The following is a 23,897-nucleotide window of genomic DNA, read 5'->3' on the forward strand; positions in this document are numbered from 1 at the left end:
AATTGCGAAAATAAATCATAATCGATAGTGGAAAATGTCTTTACAGTGAAGAAGAACGCCTGTAATATTAGACAAAGCTTACTTCCTTTTTTTTTTCTGGAAGGGAAACCTTTTGCGTTTTATTATTATGTCAAAAAGTTCGCTTCCCCTCTAAATGTCAGTTACGTATCTCTGAGGAGATGCGCTGCGCACTCCACCATTCACATCATCTCTGATTTAAAACAAGTGAATGGCAGCAACAAAAATGCCAAAATGTATAGTTGGCTCTAAACGCAGACGATGAGACAAGTTTGTAATACAAAAGGAGTGAGGGGAAGCAATACTAGGGAATAATAATTATGCAACTATTGTGACAAGTATTTGTTGTAATAAATGCTGCAATAATAATAATACAACACTAAATTCTTAACATTTACTGTCTTGAAGAAAATGTTATAGAAAACATTCCTGAAAATATCGCTTGGGAACACCTTAATATATGATAGGCTGTCTCAAGTTTTTTCACGCATCTTTCGAAAGCATAATTCATTAAATATTAGAAAATGTATTGTATTGCCTGTGCTCTGTATTAATTTCCCATAAAAGTTTCTAGCTTAAAAATTCGCATACAAAGCGCAGTTCTTTGGAACCAGTAATGTTCATGATTAATGAAGCGGTCGTAAAAGGATGCATATATATATATAACAGAAAAAATAATCTCGTAATATATTGACATATCAGCATTTCTGCAGATTGAGCATCTATTTCTTACTGTTATTTACTCCCTTGTTATTAAATGTAGTATGCTTGTTACTGCGTGATTTCATTATACAGATTAGTCAAGCAGTCAAATATAGAATGAAAAGTAAATAATTTAGAAATGGTCATTTCTTTTCAAATACAAGTAAATCATTTTAAGCAAGTACTGAGCCTTCAAATTTCATTATGGTTTAAAAAATAAATTAAAACATTCAAATGATTTTTGGTTTGTTTGTTTACTGGTTGTTACAAATATTTATTTTTCATTTATTAATTAAATATTTATTTACTATTCAATTCCCTCAGCCATACGCTGGTGGAGGTAGCTATATGCTACCATACTAGGGAAATGATTATGAGCAAGATGGTTTCCCGTTGCCTTCCTTGTCGTACTATATCCTATGACTGTAGCCTATGTGTTCAGGTCGTCGACCGAAATCGAAGCTACGCACTTTAGCAATAGAAACTTTATCAGTAACTGTGAAAAGCAAGAACAAAAATATAAACACAATTTATTTGAAAAATCACATTCGCCAAAAGTGAGGGAAATAACTTTCATTGAGGCAAGAAACAATGTTTATTTGGCCAATCAATGATTTAGTGTAACAGTTATTACTTTCTTATTCCTGAAAATAAGAAATATCATGGAAAACATTATATTTATTATATAATGGAAAACAGAAATAATAGAAAATGGAAATAATAACACAAAAATAAATGCATGGTAATAGAAGATGGAAAGTAATAGTTGGTGGGACACTCGCTGACACATTTTTATAATAAGCATAATGGGAAAAAAAAAAAAACAAGAATGTAACTTTGAAATATTCTGAAATATGTTTCATGTTGACCCCCAGTTTATAGTATTATAAATAAATAAACGCTAAGCTTGATAGTTTAAGGAACTATCTTTTTATTATTACCAACCAGTAGATGTTACATTAATAGGTTATTTATTAATTAAAATTTTAATTTGAAGGAATAATAAAGCAAACATACCTGGATAATATGAAGAACAGGCTGATGGTGATATTTAGATGAAATTCTTAAAAACGAGCCGAAAGAAGGATATGAGTTTGGAGAAAGTGAAAACGAAATACACAAGTAGCGATATATCAAACAGGTAGATATAAAAACATAAAACAAATTTTGAAAGGTGATGGATTTAAAGATAGTAAAGTTTAAAAATTTCTTTTCAAACAAACAAAAATTATAATGAGCTAAACACAAGCATGAAAAAAAAATAATAATAATAAAGCTAACTAACCAGCATAATGACGGGGTGCAAGCCACCATTTCGACAAATCATGTCAGATAAAGGAGAAGAAAGCTAGTTATGAGCTTGCCGCATGGTTCGCTAGATATTCCTAGATATGTTAATACCTACTAATTGATAATAAAAAGGGGATTAGCTATTTATAAGCATGGACGCATTTTAGTAGTGGAATAATACAAGCATAGTTTGCTGATTCCTAACTATAAGAATATGAGATATTTTAGAATACCTTTATGCGCAGTGGTAACACCGCTTAACCTAGAAGGTTTTGGTCAAAAAAAAGGTTGAATTGTGAATGACGAGTCTAGCTTTCATAGTATCTATGTAGGTGTAGAAAAATGGAAATGAAACTGAATGAGTTTTTTTAAAAAACTTTTTAATCACTCCCACACACGAATTATAGAATCTGTCTATCTATAGCATACCGATGCTGAGCGTACGCGATGCTTCATATCAGCATCGGTATTTCCGGGATAGAAAACTCTTCCACCTTTATATCAGATCGACTAACTCACCTGCAGTTGAAAAGTACTTATAAAAGTTCTTCACGTCCCTTGGGTCGAAAAGGCCTGGATTCATATTCAGCCTAGGACATGAAAAACATTTTTTCAACTGTGAGTTATTCGGTTTCATCAGGAAGCGATATGGCCTATCCTTCGGAAACTCAGCTTTTTCACCCCATAGAATAGGCAAACCAACCAGAAGAGCGCATGCAATTAACAGAAATAATGCACCGGGCACATATCCTTGGTTGCTTCGGCTGTTGTTTCCAACCAAAGAATATCGTCAATACCGAATGACCTACGGTGGCTCTCCTTTTGAAGAGTTGGAGATAGTAGTCTTTGAGGAATACTTCATAGGGAAAGGCAGTTCTAGAGAACAAAAAGGTAAGTAGTATGAAAGATGAACGGAGAAATCAGGTTTGATTGGTTAGCAATCGAAAGTTCTATAATTCCTCTGTAAGGAGGAATTATACAGGAACTTTCCTGCTGAGTTTTTCTAGGTAAGATTTATGCAAGCATACTCGAGAAGAGGCTAACAATAATTGTTGAAAAAGGAAGAACGAGCTGAGTTCAGTTCGGATAGGGATTGTCAGGATAAAAAGATAATTGTCATTATCTTTTTATGTTTTGTAGATCTGGAAAAGGCATATGATAAGTTGTCAACAGCAAAGCTTTTCCAAACCAACAATCATACTTAAGTTGTAAGTCAGCAATTAAAACTAAAGGATGTACAAGAAATAGTTTTGTATAAAATCAGGTGTTACAAGGATGCATACTATTCCCGCTCTTCTTCATTACATTTTCTCTATTTGGATCTCATTATGAAGGAAAATAGCAATTGTACCCGATATCAAAATTGAAAATATCCAATTCATCTCTTTTCTTTATGCGGATGATATTGCACTTCTAAACAAATCCAGTACACCTCTTCAGAACTTTATACATTTTTTTTCAATAATTACTATTTTGATATGAAAAATAATAACATGAAAACATCAGCTACATTCCCGAAAATCTGTAGAACACTTGAAACAGTTTTCTACTGTTTAGTAGATGCAGTTTTTAGCGAAGATGGCAAATTAAATATCGAAATAATTAATAGAATAAGCATTTTTGGTATGACTGGGAATGAGTTGAATAAATTTATATGGAATAAGGAAAAAAAAATCAGCCAAAACACTGAATTAGCAGATGGCACTTAAGCCATTAGAAATGAAGATAAATGAATTTGATATCATTAGCATTCAACAATGTATATATAGAGCTAACATAAGATGGTATAATCATTAAATAGAATGGAAGAGAAAAGGTTAGCAAAACAAGTGTTTGATACCAAATGGTAAGAAAAAAATCTATAAGAAGACCAGGATCTGTGTGAGCCTGATGCAGTTAGTAGTGCTTATGATCAACATAAAGCTTTTACAATATTGATCTTAAAAATAGATCAATTTGTTGAAAAAACTTGTGGATACTATCACAGTCTAGTCTTCATTCCTTGAGGATATATATTAAGAAATTATGATGATCCAGTGCATATTCCAAGTGAATTTGCTACGCCTATAATCACCTGAATAATGAAGGCTATAAATAAAGAAAAATTATTACAGAGAATGAATGTTTCGTGTTCGTCACAAGAACTTGTTTCACAATCAGAACTACTAAGAACTCGTGCATGATTAATGTCTTCTCCCCAACTCATAATCAATGCAAATAAACACCTCTGATAACAAAGTTCAAATGAACAAATAAGCTAACATTACAGAAGAGTGTATTAGACTATATATTATGCTTGTTAACTGCGCCTTATTTCCGTTTTGCGAATGGAAAAACCTATCACCGCTCTAAGAGACAGTGGTTACCTAACTCACTATCAGTTGAAAAGCGTTGATCGTATCAGATACAGTTTCGAACCCTGTTCTCCTCAGACGAAGAGTAGATATCGCTTCAACTTTTCGATTGCGCTACGAGACACTTGTAATATACCACTGTCAAATACGTGCTGCATTATGAGCAACGCAGTGAAGACCTCTGGTGATTGCCACCATGTGGCAATGTGTTTCACCATGTGCTTTGTGTTTACAAAAAACAAATAATTCTTTTTTGTAAACTTATGTGCTTTTTCAACCATATGAAACTTTGTACGTACTTATATGCAGCCTCGGCTGAAAACATGTAGGAACTTATGCAAACTTATTTTCGTGCCCCATAGATACATAAACTATAAGCTGCATACAAACCACATGTTGGTAGTAATATGTGGACTGAGTTAACGTTCTTTGCTATTTGAGAATCATTTTCGCTTCAGAATGTATTATATAGAAACAAATTGCCTTCAGCTATACTCTCGATCTGTTGAAGCTAAGAAGAAGATTTTTCGTGTGGTACTTGTAGCCACATTCCGCACAAATGAATCTAGCAGGACAGTATTGATCTGAAGAAAAAGGTTAAGGAAAACGGGAGAAAGTATGCTGGCTATTTGAAAAGCATGACGCAAGAACAAGAATGCCGAGTGCGATTCTGAAGTCTGATATTGATCTTGATAATAGTTGAACTGAAAAATCTCAGCGTTTATCAACACACACACACACACACACACACACACACACACACACACACACACACACACACACACACACACACACACACACACAATGTAGAATTGTACAAAAATAAAATAAAAGTTCAATAAAAATTATGGCTTTTGTTTGAGGGCAAAATCATTTAGCAAAGCTTAGTGCAGAGCCTCCGAAGCTCAGGCGAAGCCCAATCGTCGGAAAGATCTGGGTTCGATTCCCGTCGATAACGTGAGAAACCTTTATCTGGTCTCTATCGATGAAAGGCGAGTTAGCCGGTTTCATGCGAATGTAAGGGGTTTTTTTTCACCCGGAAACTCTGATTTTTCGTCCCCCCAAGAACAGGCAAACTGGCCCCGTGAACACACATGGATTACAGTCATGAATAAGTCCCAGCCATATGCCTGTCCCGAGCCCGAATAAATTTTTTTTTTGGGGGGAGCAATGGTGAACTACCCTGTAAAAATCTCACCAGGAACACTTTGGGGGCAATGCCTACAAAGTCACCTAGGTCGAAAACGACTGAAAGGGAAAAACCACCGAAGCGTAGTGTAGTAAGCATGTCAGTTGTTGCATGCTAAAAAAAATATCTAAAATGCTGTTCCTTTAAACACTCAGGCGAAATAATATTCTAAACATTATCAAACACGAAACAAACAATGGCATTATCAGACTAATTCGTGACTTGACGGGAATAACACGAGCTTGAGTCCTGTATTCTGTCCATCAACCTATCCCATATTGGAAAAACAACTTGTGTGTGTGTTATTAACGTCTTGTATATTTGTTTAAAAATAAAAATAATACTTGTTAAAAATAATAAAACTGATTTTATTTCAAATTTCAACTTCCTGTGATATCGTGAATATTTATTAATTATCATTATTATAATTATTTTGAGAGCTTTTTGATTTTTATCAGTTTAGGAATAAAGACTGAGCTGTTTAATAAGGATAAGCCTTATTCTCAGTATTTTATTATTATACTTATACTTTAAATTTTAGTTATTTTATTTTTCAGATTCTGCTGATACTACAGGGTGTCTCAAAAAAATGTATACACACTTCCAACAGCTGATAATTCACTTAATGTTTGTTATTTTACAGGTTTAACGGATTTGAAATAATGGCTGAAACCAGACTAAGCTTTGAGGAAAGAAAATTTATCCTAAAATGCTACTGGAAGTACAAATACAGTTTAAAAGAGAATTTCAACGAGATCCACCTACGAGACTTACTATCACTCGAATTAGAGATAAATTTGAAGAAGATGGAACTGTTCAAAATGTCCATAAGCAACGTTCAGGAAGACCACGAACAGCTACGAGGCCCGCAACAGAAGAAAGGTTGATTGAAACGTATCGTCAAAGTTCAAGAAAATCTGTGCGACAAGCGTCTCGTGAGACAGGAGTATCAAAATCAAGTGTCTATCGCATGTTGAAGCGCAGTCATTGGAAAAGTTACATTCCCAGAATGGTACACGCTCTCAACGAAGATGACCCTGTTAGGAGAATGCAGTTTTGTGAGTGGTACTTGGAAACCATCGAGATGTGAGGGCCTATCTTGATGAGACTCTACCCAACTGATGGATTGGAAGAAGAGGTTCTGTAAAATACTCCCCTCCCCCCGCGTTCACCAGACCTCACGCCAATGGACTCATTCTTATGGGGATATATCAAGGATAAAGTTTACACTTCAAAACTGGCAACAGTTGACGACTTGAAAGCAGCAATCGAAAGAGAATCTACAAGATGAAATTATTCTCAGTCTTTGCAATTCCATTGCTGCACGTTATCAGCAGTGCCTGGACCAGGACAGTCATCAGTTTGAATACAGACGTTGAGGGATGAAAAGTACATTTATGTAGTGTACTTTATAATGTGAAAGTTAACTGTTTTATAATAAATACCAACTTTATGATCATTCAAAGTGTGTATACAGTTTTTTGAGACATACTGTATTATAACTCCATTTAATCTATGAATGAAGATTCCGTGGCCTATTTTAATAACACGTAAATATTGGCTACAGCTGAATAAAATATTTCGATGTTTTTCTGTCTGTCCGATGTAAAATAGAGTTCATAAAACTATACTATAATTATACTTAATATATTAATATTTAATGGTAATACAAAACTCAATTAAGATTGGTATGCAGGATGCACTTTATAGGGATCACGTATTAAGCAGGACACAGCATGGCTTCGTTAAGGGGGGGGAGGGGATCGATTATGGCAAACCTGTTTACTTTTTATGAAGAAGTAATGAGGGAAATAGATCAAAGTAATGGTTACGATGTGATTTATTTGGATTTCAACAAAGCATTTTGATAGTGTTTCACATAAGAACCGACTGATTAAAATGCGACAAATGAATACTGATGATTACTTAGTAAGATAAGTTGGAAATTGATTGACAGGTAGACAACAGTAGTATTGAGAAGGAAACCTAGGAGCTAGGCTGTTAGGAGCACATTACCCCAGGCTAGTGTTAGCGCTATTATTTAATATATTCATAAATTATTTAGTTTTAAATATTAAAATTTTCCTTCCCCCCTCTTTGATATCGTTCATTTGAATACAAGAGTCAGTTGTTTGGATAGTATTAACTGCTTACAGCATAAAATTAAAAGATTTGAAGAATGGACAGAAGTGGGATTTAAGCTTTAATAAGAGTATATGGGATTTGACAAGACGCATCTTGTAGGTTTGAATTACAAGAAGAGCTTCATTTGTAGTAGAAAATGAGCTACGATACTATTATATAAGTCTGTGGTAAAGTCAATATTGAATTACGGCTCACAACTTTATCCACTCAGAATTTTAATGTATATCAAGAAAATTAAAGGAATTCAGAGAAGATTCGCAAGTGTGTGCGCGCAAGGATTCTATTATGGATTCTATAATTTATGAAATTCATCTAACAGGAGATGGCGAAGGGATTTAATTTAATGTTTATAAGTTTTAGTCACATACGATGTGATAAAAAATTTCCGAATTTTTTTTCCGAGATTTACCTGCTATTCAGGTAAATTATTCAGATACACCAGCTTCACTGCATTGAAAACTTTGCAGCATGTTCTCAAACACGGAAGTAAGTCGACGTTTTTTTTTTTTTTCGTTTTTTTTCTTCCTAAATCGTGATGTCAGCTTTTCTTCTCTTTAGTGCCTGTAAGTTTTTCGGGGAAAAAAAGGCGGGGGGGTGTTGAGATTTACAGAGTGTGTAGAATGACAGTTGTGTCACATTTGAGTAGAAAGTTATGTATGGATGTTCGTGGTTGTCTTTAGGAGGCTGATGAATTTCATTACTCAGTATGAGACCGCCGCTGCGCTTATTGGAGGCTTGAGGAAAAAAGTCTGAATTATTTAAAAAAATAATAAATAAAAATATATAAGTAATAGAGCCTCCGTAGCTCAGTCAATATAGACGAAGCTCTTTGGTCGGAAGACCTGGATTCGATTCCCGTCAGTACGTGAGGACCTTTTTATGGTCTCTTTCGACTAAAGGTGAATTAGCCGGTCTCATACGGTGGTAGGGGGTTTTTTCATCCCCCAGAACAGGCAAACCGGCCCTGTGAATACACGCTTCTACAGACGTAGGACATCCCCAGGAATAAGGAGTAACAACCCTATTCCGTAGGAATTCAGTTCCGAAAGCTACACGGTAAAATGTGTAGGTATGCGGATACTATGTAGGTCTACGCGTGAGCGTAAATTAGGATAGGTAATAAAAGTAGACAAAAAAAATCTTTAGCCCGCCGACAGTAATAACGCGCTGTAGGTCTAAAACCTTTGATGGGTAAGAGTCGCATTAAAAAAAAAAAAAAATCAAATGTTTGAATTCAGCTTAGTGAGAAATGGCTAGCTCTTCTCTGAATGACAAGAATGAGATAAATGTCTAAATCCGAAAGATTGCAAGTTGAAAATTTAGAAAATTTAGACTTCGGCATTTAGATCTTACAGGCAGAGCTGATCTGACGTTGTTGTGGCCATAAACTATAACTTTTAAGAGGCCCTCTCTATTAAGTAAATTTTATCTGAGTAAAGCTATCTATATTGAGGCAGGGGGACCTTGTAATGTGAGGCCCTAAGATATAGCTTGTCTAGCTCATGCGATTATCCGGCACTGTTATGGTTATTGTTCTTTGAGCGAGGTGGGATGAGAGGAAAGGAGAAGAGAGGAACAGGGAAAAAAAAAAAAGACTTATCCTTATCAGAGAATTTAGATAAAGCGATTTAGTGAATTGGCTTTTCACATACGAGTCTTCATGGTGCAGCCAAAAGAGTAACACGCGCATATGTGGCAGTTAATCAGGTTCCAGTTAATAGTAGTTAATTATTTTATATAAGGATTAAACATGATTTTCATTCTGAATAGACGAGTATAAAAGTATAAAGGTGGAAAATTGATGAGATTTATATCGAATTGAGGTCTCCACTAAGTCGTCAACCATGCAGTTGTTACATCTTTGTCGTCCTTTTGTTCTCTGAGGATTAAGCGTTCATAAACTGGAGGATAGGGATCCTGCTGCGCGCCACTTAAGTTAAAATAATAGAAATGACCTTCGGCCAGGCCGACCACATTCCTGAAATTGTCGTGCAAAAGTGTCCCAAAGAGATTTATAGCATTGGCATTAATCAATGGCGCACCTTGGAATTTCGTCTGAGAAGGAGTTGGGATGGTGGTGGGGGGGGGGAATCACTATAGCTGCTGTTAAACAAAACTTCAGCCCCGCATCTTCTCTCTCCAATAAAGAATGGTTTTGTAGAACCAGTTGGCTGATAAATACGAACTGCTGCCTTTCCAAGAATATATACTGTGTATATATAAAGTACTGACATTAATATTGAATTTATTAAATAATAATTAGATATTTGTATTATATCGCAATCATTGTCATTCCCTTGTGTATGTAAGAGAGCGCTTTTCACTGCCTATAAGTAAATGATTTGTGTTTTGAAATATTTTATGTGGGTGTCTAAAGTTGTTTTCTAAGTTGTGTAAATTTACCAGATAATTAAACTATTGGCAAATGTTGTAAAACAATGCTTATTAGGTATGCTTTTAAGTCAGTCAAAACTTTAGTAATTTCTATGAGAAATGAAATACTATAGCACGCTTAATACTCAGAGTGAGTTGAGCTAATTTTATAAATTTTCTCTAACAAAAAAGAATTCATTTGGTTTTTACTGATTATGTTCTTAAGTTTTAGTCAACGTCATCAAAATAACTTTACCCTTCTTTATGTTACAAAATGCACGATACGGAAATGTCATAACTACCGTTGAAAGAGCAAAAATCTAGTAATAAATATTGCTATTAATTTGGTATGTTACAACACGCATTACATTACATATATTACATATAAAATTTATATTAATATATTATGATATATTACATATAAAAAAAGAGGTGGTGGAGGATGTCACCACAATTCATACCCTTTAATATCCCTAATATTTGAGGTTATAAGCTAGTCTGTTGCAATAAATAGAATTCTGTGAATTGGTTACATGCAATGCATCACTTCACATATTCACTGCTATGTTTCTACTGTTCCCAAATCAAATTACAACAACAACAAAAAAAAAAAAAAAAAAAGCATCGTTTTTCTATCTCTGATACGGGCTTATATTTTTTAATGTTTTTTTTTTGTGAATTCTCCATTTTATTGCTTTCTGATTACTATACGAGTTGTATTCGAGTTTTAAATAAATATTTATTAAATAAATAATATTTATATATTAATTTTATTATTATTATTATATTAATAATATTAATATAAATAAAATCCCAATAATTAAAATTTTCGTTTACATAATTCTTTAATTTCAGTATAATAATATGCACAATATTTTGCCATATTATGTGAGGCCAGCTACTTGACAGTTTTGCATATGAAGCCATACTTCTGGTGATAAAATATGACCTCTCGGAAAAGGGCGGAATATCGGACTTAATGGACCGCTGAATAATATGCATTGTCCAAGTGGGCCGTGGGGAGAAAATTTGAGAAACACGGAATTTAAGGAGTTATATTTATGATATAATTAGGTAATTGATAGATGTCTTCATCAATGTAAAATTTTGATATTTGTTTCGTAATGGGACAAAAAAAAAAAAAAAGAACGGCAAGTAATTGCATGGCTAATTTCACAATAAATAAATAAATAATAAAATAAAATTTTAAATGTGAATACACCCAGGAATGCTTATAAATTTATACATTAACAAGGTAAGTTTATCAATGCTACCTTGAGCGGTATAAAAGTTAGGTAATCCAGAATCTGCTCCAGAGATCAAACAGGAAACTTTTTTTTTTTCAAGCCTTAAGTAAGCAGGGTGATCTAAAACCCGCAAAAAACACTTATAACGACTCCTCTCTGGCTAGACGGATTTTAATGAAATTTGATATTTGGGATCTTTATTCAATTTATCAAACCATCTCGATTGCTTCTTCAACTTCATCTACTAATGAAGTTGAAGTATCATTGCGCAGTTCTTAATAATATAGCATTAAACCTAATGCTATATTATTAAGATTATTATATTCTTTTTCATATAATTATTATATTCTTTTACATTAGTTTTGCAGTAAAAAAAAATATATATATATATATATAATTTTGTATGGGTCTCAAAATTAAAACAAAATATCAGTTAACTGATATTTTGCATATTGAATGTTTGAATATTTGAATATTGAAACAAAATATCAGCATTAAACCTAATGCTATATTATTAAGAACTGCGCAATGATACTTCAACTTCATTGGTAGATGAAGTTGAAGAAGCAATCGAGATGGTTTGATAAATTGAATAAAGATCCCAAATATCAAATTTCATTAAAATCCGTCTAGCCAGAGAGGAGTCGTTATAAGTGTTTTTTTGCGGTAATATACTTAACAGGTTTGTTAAGTATATTACTCAGAAAACTTAATTTAAATATTTAGCATTAATCCACAAGTTTTTTCTTAGACTTCATGAGGAATTGTTAAATTTTAATTTTACTTCTGCTTAATTCAGATTCCATTATTTTTCGGAATTTTTGCTCAAACAGGAATATAATACACATAATTATTATATTCTTTTACATTAGTTTTGCAGTAAAAAAAAATAATAAAAATAAATATATATATATATATATATATATATATAATTTTGTATGGGTCTCAAAATTAAAACAAAATATCAGTTAACTGATATTTTGCATATTGAATGTTTGAATATTGAAATAAAATATCAGTTAACTGATATTTTGTTTCAATTTCGAGAAAAATAGACAAAGTTTGCAGTTGACAAAATATCAGGCCACGGCCTACATTACAGTCACAGAACACTTAACGGGATATTCGATAATACTCCGAAGAACTCCTGTTTGACAATACATGCAATTATATGGATGGATTATACAGCCTATTTTTTCTAATAAAGTGACATTTCGCTCGCGGCAAACTCTAGACCGACACTTCCACGAAATAACTGGAACCGGCACACAGCTCTTGGGAGAAAACAACAGACTATATATACCAGCGATTTTCAACCGGTGTGCCGCGAAAGGTCTTCAGGTGTACCGCGAGATTTATGAAAACAAATTCATTGAAAGAAATAATGTCGTAATTTGCGCATTTATTTATTAGTGTCTGGTCTTCCCCCTTCTTGTGTGTGTAAATCAACCAAAATTATGCCTATTTTTTACCAGATCATCAAAAAATTAAAAGAATATATTTTTAGTGTGCCGCAGAATTTTAATAATTAGTCTAGGTGTGCCGTATTATGGAAAAGGTTGAAAATCACTGGACTATACCATACACTATGTCTGGTGTATGGTATAGTCCATACACCAGACATAAACTGGTAGAAATAAGACAGTAACAGCAAACGTGCGTTACTCTTAAATGTAATAAACATGACTTGGTTAAAAGTTCATTCCACCCCTTTTGGGAAATAATGAAATCTAGAAAGAAATAGTGTGGATCAATGTTAATTATTTAAATTCAGTTTTTTCTTACGTAATCATGTCTTATACCAGCTTTAGCTACCTGTAATTATTAATTGCAATGTTACGATACTCGTGCAATATTCATTTCATGTACTTTACAATATATGAAATACATATTGTACTTGAATATGGAAATACGTTTAGGATAATCACAAGAATAGTAATTTTGCCATTTAGTTTGGTACATTACATATAACACAGATTAAAAACGAAAAGAAAAAGCAAGTCGCGTTTCTAAGGTGTCATTTTTGACGGATTTTACGATAGTTCAGTATTCGGTAATAACACACCTCAGTTACAGTTCTGAGTGTGATTGCATTTATAATCCTGCAATTACGAAAACGGAATTATCTGTCTTCGACTTGACGCGTCATTCATTTAAACATTTATCTTTTTCAGGCTTATAAACAATCGTTTTCAGTAATGTCATAGTCACAATGCATACGACGAAGTATTTATGAAATAAATGATATAATAACTTAATAATACACAATTATTGCGATTAATGATACCCATAATTACAACGAAACTCTTCAGGCAAAAATATCATTCACAGGCATGCGATTTTTATCTCCATAGTTGTTTCCATGTGTTTTCATGTATTTCTTCTAGCAAGAGTACGTAGTCTTATGTTATCGGAGATAATTTTTCCTCTTGCTTAAAAAAATACATCTTCTAACAAGGATGCTTGTTTAAAGTTAAAAAAAAAAGAAAAAGAAAAAATTGCACTGCTTTTTGAAGTGTGCTTCGGTTCGATGCACCCTTCACACCTCCCAACTGCTCACCAGCGGTCTCGCTTTAAAAATATATAACTGAAATAAAATAATAAAAAAGAGTATTTGAGTGCCTTTTGTTAAATTTTAGTTCTTAGGTTATATCCGTTTAGGATCAGCTCGCAATTTTATTATTATTGTATTTGTTTATTTTTTTACAATTCGACAAGTGTAGCTTATTCTACCCAGTGGCCACTCAAGGAGACGTTGTATTATCGAGATGATGCATATAGGCGGAATGTCAAGGAGGAAATACGAGACTTCAGATTGATATACGTATATCCGATTCGCGCTCGTCTTTGTGAAACATATAACCTGATAGACGCTAGGGTTTGGTACATGTAGCGATAACTAACAAGAAAAACGAAACCGATTAACGACATCGGATCATTCTATAAAACATTCGGTACGCAGTTGGCATCGTAGTGTAGTGACATCCCTCCCCCCCTCCCGAGGTGTCTTATAGTCTATCATCTTTTACTCACTTTTTCCAAAACATAAAAACTGCGTTGATTAGGAACTGCCAACTTTTTCTCCTTATTTGTTATAACGTTTCCTATCTATAGATATAGATATATGCATTAGTAGTAATGCATTTATCTTCGATATTATCAGTTAGGTTAAGTATATATTTATTGCTCTATAATAAAAACAATAATGTTTTGATTTTATTCTGGATAAGCCTTTTGGAGAAGGGTTCTGTAAGTACGAGGGTGGTCTGAAACGTTTTCGGCCTCGACCATAGATGGAAACACTATTGCCATGATTTTTTTTTTCTAAGTTGGTACATCTGCCATAAGCATCCATGTGAAATTGCAAAGTCATTCTATCAAGTAGTTTGTTTTATACAGCTGTCTGAAGTAAGTGTTGTCTGTATCCTTTGAAATGGATAAAATTCAGTATCATGCGGTTATAAAATTCTTTGTAAAAGAAGTTTAAACTCCAAGAGAAATTCATTCGAAGTTCAAAAAAGTTTATGGACATTCTTCTTCTTCGTTTTCGACAATTAAGAAATGGGCTTCCGAGTTTAAACGTGGCCGTACCAGCCTTGAAGATGATCCGCATGAAGGACGTCCAAAAAGTGTAATAACACCAGAAATCATTGATCAAGTGCACGATATGGTATTGGATGACCGGCGAGTCAAAGTGCGTGAAATTACTGAGACTATAGGCATTTCAAAAGAACGTGTAGGATATATTTTGCATGAAGAATTGCAAATGAAAAAGCTTTGCGCAAGATGGGTGCTGCGCTTGCTCACAGCAGATCAAAAACTCACTCGCATGAAAATCTCTGAACAGTGCTTGGAGCGTTTTAACAAGAATAAAACTGATTTTGTGCGTCGATTTATTACTATGGATGAGACTTGGATTCGCCATTACACGTCAGAATCCAAACAGCAGTCAAAACAGTGGACAGAAGCCGGTTGTTCAATGCCAAAGAAGACAAAGTCGGTTCCAGCAGCAGGAAAGTCATGGCATCGGTGTTTTGGATGCTAAATGCATTTTGTTTATTAATTATCTTGAAAATGGTAAAACAATAACCGGGGAATATTATTCCGATCTTTTAACCAGACTAGACGAAAAAATTCATGAGAAAAGATCCGGTTTGCAGAAAGAAAGAAAGAAAAAAAAATCTTTCATCGGGACAATACATCTGTCCACAAAGGTGTTTTGGCAATGGGAAAATTAAGGGATCTGCACTATTAATTGTTGGAACATCCACCCTATTCCCCAGATTTGGCTCCCTCTGACTTCGATCTCTTTCCAAAACTGAAACTCTTCCTCGCTGCTCAGCATTTTCCTTCGAATTAAGAGGCGATTGCAACTGTAGAGGGGTATTTTGTAGATCTTACTGAGAACTACTACGGGGACGGGATAGTGGCGCTGGAGCATCGCTGGAATAAATATATTAAGTGAGATTATGTTGAAAAATAAAAATAAGTTTGAAATTATAAATTCGTTTTTTCATTGTTAGGCCGAGAACTTTTCAGACCACCCTCGTATGTCGTGCTCAGTCATTATGTTAGAATTAAATTATTTTATATATCAAAACGAAAAAACCGATTGTTTAACAAACAAATACTTTTTTAAAAGAGAAACACATTCCTTAAATGAATTAGTTTTACTGTGTATCAAATCCAAAATCACTGTTAGAGCTTAGAAAAAATTCTTCAGTAAGTGATAAAATACAGAATTTATAATATATAAATTTCTTTCGAAAGTATTTTTATGTAGTTTTATTTATTAATTCCCTACAAAAATGAATTATTAAGACTCCAGAAACTAGACTAAATATAAAATAAAAATGTAAATTTAAAATTTTAAATTTTTGGTAAAACGAAGGAAGAAAAAAATGTTATAATAAACATTTTTCTCAAGCGGTTAATGTAAGACATTTCTCTAATGAACTAATGTGGTCATGTTCACGTACGATTATTCCCCTTCTCTTGCCATCAATAGACAGAAAACTTTTGCCTCTGATCGTTACTCACTTTTGACAAACATTTAAATCTCTTATACGCATAAGCTACTTTGCTTTTCTGTAGTGTAATCTAGGTCAAGGTTAGTCTCCACTACACGACTTTCTGCTCGCTGAATAATTGTTCTTCCCGACTGCACGCTGAGAAATTAAATGCGACCAGCAGTGAACTCCGCGTTCACAGTATTCACGATATTGAAATTCGTCACATGTGTTGTTAGATGTGATTTCCATACTGTCACTGACATCGTTGTATTTGTCATTCTGCACTTTTTCTTCTTTCTCCTACATTAGAGTAAAACATTCAATTTATACTTGGTGATTATAGTATTCTCTAAGAGCTTATAAACTATGCAGCATACCACCTTGACTCATTTTCAACCTAATTAATTATCTTTTTTATTTCATTTTACTTCGTTGTGTGATTGCTTTCGGATTCAAGGATAACGAATCGGTTAAAATAAAAGTCTTCTGATTAATATTTATGTGAAGAGATGACATTGAACAGGCAAAGAAAAATTTTTTTTATTTCTTAATACGTGCTATTTATGCTGTTGTCAGCTTATTTATCTATGCTATTTCGTCGCTGTGTCAAATCTAATAGTACTTGAATGAATGGCTGGTGGCAGCATGCACGCCTCTGGTGTCAACAAGGAAAAACTGGAGTAATTTTTCGTCTGCTGCATTCTGGAATGCTAACGAGGTTGTTGTTTTGGTTTTTCGTTCTTCGGTCTAGTTCTTCTGTCTAGCGAAAAATACAGCTAAGAAAACACCGCGAAGCGATTTTAATATTATGTAAGTATCCGGTATGATGGTGTTAAGTATACCGACGACACGAAGTTACGTAATAAAAACACAACTATTACAGAAGTTGTTTAGTTGCCAACGCGAACTGAACTCCTAAAGGCATGCAAATTAACCTTGTTAGCTCATTGCTCTGACTTCCTGGCAAGGACAGTCGGCCTGAATAGGAATGAGATCTACTAGTAGCTGACTTTCCCTAGCATTACGACAAATTCTACACTTGAGTGCTGTAGCATTCTGGCCAATGAATCAGTTTAAAAAAAACTGAATGCCAGGGTAATATTATACCTTAAAAAAAAAGTGAATAAAATATACATTAAATGCTAGTATAGGTCCTTTACAAATTATTAAAGGAATAAAAATTGTCAATACTTTCGTATATTCTAGCAGAAATACCGTTTGTAATCGGAATTTCCAACTATCGCATAAAAAGAAATTCATGATTAGTAATAATAAATGAACTTATGTTAACCTTAACTAGATTTAATTCTCAAACACAGTAAACCTTAGAAATAATGAAAAATCATTTTAGATGTCACTCACTATTTGGGCTCTCATTCTTTCACTTTTGTCACACTAGTGTTGCAGAACTCCCACTACCTCTCCTCCCTAATAGGTTTTAAAAGCGCGCGCGCGTCTGTGTGTGTGTGTGTGTGTGTGTGTGTGTATATATATATATATATATATATATATATATATATATATATATATATTTCAACAATTTCAACAATTCCGAATTTTGTAATAAAATTTGTTACAAAATTTTAAGTTTTGTAATAAAATTTGAATCGTAGACAATTTTGCATAAAATAAAATTAATAGTGGTACATCTGAAGCGCGAGATAGTAATATTATCTAAGGATTCGAAATCAGTTTCTTAAGGGGGGGGGAATGGGGGCACGTTTGCTTTTTTTTTAAATGAGTCAGCTATGGAGAGACGAATGAAAGATGAGAGGGAGAACGTTTAAGAAGAAAGTATATTTCATGCAAAAAAAAAAAAAAAGATTGATAAACCTGCATAAAGAAAAAACTGAGCTTTCAGAGATAACATCATTAAGATGGATGGATGGATGGATGAATGAAAGTTAAGATTACAAAGATTGAGTGTCCCTATTAGCAATTGGAGATAATCTACATTTTAAGATCGGAAAGGATAAAGCAGGTATTTAACTATGCACGGAATGGGATGGGCTGGAATTATGGCAAAAGGACTAATTCCATTAAGCCAATAGATTGTCTTTTAATTGCATGTATCTTTTCTGTCGATTTGTTTGTTTTGTGGAAAGAATAACTTTACCATTACGAGTGGTTAATTAATTCATCTTCAGTTGAAAAAGCTTATAAAAGGTCCTTGTGTCCTAGACGGCATTCGAACCGAGGTCTTTAATAGAAAAGACGATATCACGTTGTCATCGCAAGTGTATTCTGTGGCACTATACTTGGACTAGAAAAGTTAGTAATAGAAAAGTTGTTAAACCTCTTAATTCTAGAAAATAATACTTCACTGTAACTTGGACTAGAAAAAAATAAATAATAACAGAAAAAAAAAAAAGTTAAATCTCTTAATTGTAGAAAATAGTAGTTCAAAAACAGTAAACAAGGAATGAATGAAAAGTGAACATTTTTACTGATTTCATTACGAATCTGACCCCGATCCTTTATACCTTTTCACAATGTCAGCTAGAGAGGGACGCAACTTCGTACAGCGTATTCTGCTGTGTTTTTCTTATGAGGGAAATATACCGAAGTATCCCGAAGAAAACTTCCCACTAGAGTGCAAGAACTCAGTATGCTTTGCAGAACTAATCTTAGTGCTGTTGATAGAAATCAAACACTGATTCTTCCAAAGCGACTTGAGAAAATAATGTTTGCAGCCCATTGCTCCGTGCATAGTGAATGCTTTTAGCTGAATTGTCTCAAATAAAATGATAGTGACATTTCAGAACATTCATTATTCCAGCCATCGAAATCCTATGCAGATTAATGAGTAAAGAGCTCAAGCAAATGGGTAATTAACTAATTAAAAACATTTTAATTCCTGAAATCAGGCAAGCAAAATAGATTTTTCAGTTTCGGCACACGCTTCGTGCTTTGCCGTTTCTTTCCCTATGTCTCTTTTAAATGATTATTCATCATGCTGTACTCACTTATAAAAAAATAAAAAATATAAAAAAATAATTTTTATATTTTTTAAAAATCAGTCAGCTTGTAACTAGATATTATATTAACTTAACCTTGCCTATACATTAACAAATTCTGTACTATCTAGAAAATAACATTCAGCTCTTAAAAATGAAATTGAATGAAAAAAAAAATTTTTTTTCTCATGAGAACACGATCTTTTTGTTAACAGTTGACTCATTAGAAATATGCAGTCAGTTATCTGCACGTGTGAGAATGCCATTCTGGAACTTAGATACTAAATAACCTTATGGTAAGGGTATTTAATGAGTCTTTTTTTTTTTTTTTTGCTAGAAGGCAATACTTATTCTTTCATACTTATTCTCTATTAATAAAATATAATAAGACTGGAGACAGGTGTGGGCGAACAGGATGAATCATCAATATATAATTTCTTTGAAAAACCAGTTTTTTAGACTCATTAAATTGATTAACCTAACTTGTTCATTGATTCCAAAATGTCGTGAGACTTTTGGACATTACTTTGAGAGGATACCTTTCCTGTCTGGCATTTGATGCTCTTAAGCTGATTTTCTTTAGATTGTAATTCACCTAAAATTAAAGTTACAAATTATTATTGTTGTTCATTATCAAGTGCCTATACAGTTCTGTTCGTTCTGCTAGTTTAATTTAATTATATAAGCATGAGTTCGTGGAATAAATAAATCATTTCTTTTCGGTAGTGTGTATGTGCCAACTTACTGGCTTAGATCCAATTTTGCAAAGTAGATGTGACCTTGAGGTATTCGCAAAGGGGGAAAAAACCTACATTCTAGATTTTACAATCGTTCTGTTTTATTCTAACCAACCTTTTTTGCACGTTACTATAGCTTCTCCAACAGTAAAAAATAACTTGTGAAACTTGCTAATGATACATTTACAGTAAAGTCTGCGATTAAGAGAAACGCAAAGAATTTGTGTACTTTGCGGTAATTGAGAGACTGTACAAAGCTATGCAACTTGATTCAGCTGGTAGTAACCTTACGAACAGGTGCAAGTTAAATTCGCTAGCAAGTGTGTGTTCGCAAAAAAGCACGTGCAGTGGTGGTTTTTTTTTTTTTTTTTTTTTCGTCCCTTAAAGTTCGTAGATTACATTATACAAAAACATTAATAGAAGATTTTTCACATAAGACATATATAATAATATTTGCAATGGAATTTATATGCAGCAGTCATGATTATTCTCCATTAGGGGTATAAGTCTAGTGCATTAGTAATAGTATATATAGTTACATATATTATTGTGCTATGTCTTTGTAAGGCATCCTCTACATTAACTTAGATTTTATACACACTTACCTAGAAAACTGAACACAGACAGTTGGATGGCTTGAATCCACGCAACGCGGGAAGGAGTAGCCCCATACAGTTTCATCACACTAGTGAAATAAACGCCAAAAGATTTGGCATGTCCGATTAACATTATATTGACAATCATTGCTCCTGCTAGAACTGCCCAACCCCAACCACCGTCAGGAGGAACCTTCGTAACCATAGTAACCGAGTTGCCGGCACGCGAGGCCATTCGAACGGGATTGCTAGAGGTGCGTTTCGGCGAATCCTGTTGAATAGACAAAGGCGGAAGCTTGGCTGTGATATTGTTCCTTCCCTCTTTATTGGCGCCGTCATGTTCTTGGGATCTTTCAGTGCTCGGGGCCATTGAGACGCTGCGGGCCACACCACGTTGCTGCTGGCTAGCGGCCTTTGATTACAGCTTTTTTTTTTTTCCCTATCGTTCCCTCTTTTAGCTATAAACCCGTTGTATTATTTGAAACAAAATCCCGGAGACGTTAGGAGTAGCGAATGTGAGGAGGATGAGATACCCTCCCGTTATGAGCCGGCATAACCCAATCCGTGATCGCATTGATCTTGCCTCTCCAACCTGCACCAACAGTCTGCCGTCATCTGGGCACATCGTGTCTTCGCCGTACGGCAGGGGTGCTACTCCGGAGCACGCCATCGATGGTGTGACGCAGGATTGAAGTTCTCTTTCGTCATTTCCGGCATGTTGCTGGCACTTTCCTCTTAGACTCCGTAGTATTACTTGTGCCAACTCTGTCACTACCTATTTCGGCTCCGTATGCGATTATGTGAATTAAAGGTCACAGGGGGTGAGGACTCAGATAAGGGGAGGAGGTAAAGATTCTGCTCAAACCCCCTCTATGTGATTTAATCAAAATGCATTAAGGGGAAAAGAACGCTTGAATCATTTAGACGTCTTCCTTTTGTTTATGGTGTTGTATCTTGTACACACGATCATTACGTCAATAATTACTTGAAATATTTCGAGGACGGCGTGACGTGACACAAGCAAATGTATCAGGTGATTCGTTTAATAAAAAATGACAGCTAGACAGAGTTCAGTAGTAGAATTTATTAGTCTTAAAATAATAAAACCGAAAGACTACACGTACGAGAGGGGGGGGGGTCTGGAAAGTTCTGAAAGTTCTGATAGAACCACAAGAAGGAACCTACCAGTTGCTTTCATATCATTTTTGTTCTAGATTTTATCAGAACTTTCCAGACACCTCCGCGCATAAAATAAACTCTCTGACAATGAAAGTTAATATAAAAATAAATGAACTGAACATTCGTCGCATAATATATCATTGTTAAGTAATGTAAAATCTTATGGGACTATGACTACAGAAATCGGAGAACTTGTAGTTGAATTTACTGACTTTTCAAAGTTGTGAGTTATACTGTTAATCATATCTTTGAACAAGTAACCATATATTGCTGCACAAGTTAATATCGTTTTAAAAAAATATTATCACCAAATAATAGTAAGTGACTTTTAGTGAAGGTATTACTTACCAATCATTTTATATTGTTATTCGATGATGATTCCACATTGGACTCACAAGGAAGTAGCACAGTTTCTCTCCCGTAAACTTGGTATTTTATCCCGTGAAACAGGCAAACAAGCCACTATAACACACACAATTAACAGAAACCATATACTGGCGTCATAATCTTAGCTGTATCGGCCGTGATTCTAAGTACAAGATTTTTTTTTCTTCTTTATTTCTGTTTTAGTTGTTTTTTTACGTTTATTTGAAGGGAATTAAAATAGGGTTTTGGTTTTATTTTATTGCTCGTAATCTTCCCAAGGTTGGGAATGAAAGTAAATTTTTGATTTACATTTTTTACATAATCAAAAATTTTGGGAATTGAATGTTAGGTTAGACGCTTTACGAGACAGCTGACTTGTAAGCAATGGAAGGGATTTTTTTAGGCAAACGATCCGAAAACATATAGGATACTTCAGTCAATTATTAGTGCATAAGTGTTAGAACGTTCTCGATTAGTTATCATTTGCTTAAAATTTGAAAAAAAATATATAAATAAATAAAATGTCAAAAACTTGTGAAATGTTAGAGGAAACAGATAATGGTCAAGGCATGAGTAAAACTAAAATTTATGAACAGTACTGAAAATTTAAGAATGCTTAGGAAAGCTCTAGATGAAGACTGTTCTGAACTTCTGTTAATCATATGAATGGAATGACATTACAAAATGAACCATAGAAATTGCACAATTTACTGCTGTACACTCTGTGTGCTTGTAAGGTGGGAGGAAATGGACGTGATATGACAAAATGATAGAGAAATTGTGATGCAGCTAGGGCCATGTCTGTTTCCACAACGAAAAGAAAAGTTCCACGAGCTTTTGTCTCCATTGACCAATCTCTTCATGGAACACTTTCAGTAGAAAGCACCGAACATATCTGATATAAAATCCCATGTGCATGTGTTAGATTATGTAAACGATATATTAGTCATGGGAACAGGGCAGTCGTAACCCACTTAGCAACTAAGGTAATGCCTAAGAGCGGAAAATTTGGAGGGCTGCAAAAACCGGAAAAATTGTATCTCGATCATACAAACACCGTTTTTGTTTTTTCTTTCTTTCTTCAATTTTGGGAAGGAATATATCCTCACCATCCTCCTGCATGAGAAGCGCTTAAAGTACTTCAGTGTTTCTTTGATTGTTTGAAATTTAGACATGATTTTATAAAATTCACAGCAGAACCTGGAAATGGTGATTGTAACATTTTCTCGAGTAAGAAAGAACAGCGACAAACTAATCTTTGATGCCTATTTAAAAAAAAAAAAAATCGACAACAGATATAAATATTTGCATATTGATGCTGTGCTAATGTATTATAGTTTTCTAAAATGTTGTGATTGCAATTGCCATTAAAAAAAACATGCATCAACAGCATGAATGAATATATGCCAGACTCGAACCTAGTAAGAAGGAGAACCAATTCAGTGGATCAATGACACTGATGTTCTTCAGATATTATGGATATTATTATCATTCAAGATTACAGCTATTTTTAATATCGTCAAAAAGTATTTTCAGTTGATTAATCAAATCAGAACAGGTGGGCAAACGGACATGAAGGTCATTTAAATTATAGCAGAAAGAACATTAAGTAGATGCTGAGCACAGACAGCGAGACAAAACAGGATCGGAAGCGTATGACATTGAGAGCTAACATGTTATTATCTGAGATTTAGCCATTTATGTCTTTTTATTACTGCCTTAAGCACGACAA

At 34.0% G+C, this 23,897-nt stretch overlaps 1 protein-coding gene across 1 annotated transcript in view; it reads right to left on the bottom strand.

The window, feature by feature from the left end:
• LOC150105707 (putative monocarboxylate transporter 5) overlaps positions 1-20,990 on the bottom strand; it is a 122,003-nt gene extending 101,013 nt beyond the window's left edge. The window contains exon 1 of the mRNA XM_090394535.1: positions 20,630-20,990. Within this exon, the coding sequence (XP_090250661.1) occupies positions 20,630-20,990 (361 nt within the window). The remainder of the gene's footprint in view (positions 1-20,629) is intronic.
• Between the last annotated feature and the right edge of the window lie 2,907 nt (positions 20,991-23,897).

Source organism: Typopeltis vanoorti, chromosome 6 (assembly GCF_054136105.1).
Source record: "Typopeltis vanoorti isolate ZY-2024b chromosome 6, IOZ_Tvanoo_1.0, whole genome shotgun sequence".
Classification (NCBI taxonomy): Eukaryota; Metazoa; Arthropoda; class Arachnida; order Uropygi; family Thelyphonidae; genus Typopeltis; species Typopeltis vanoorti.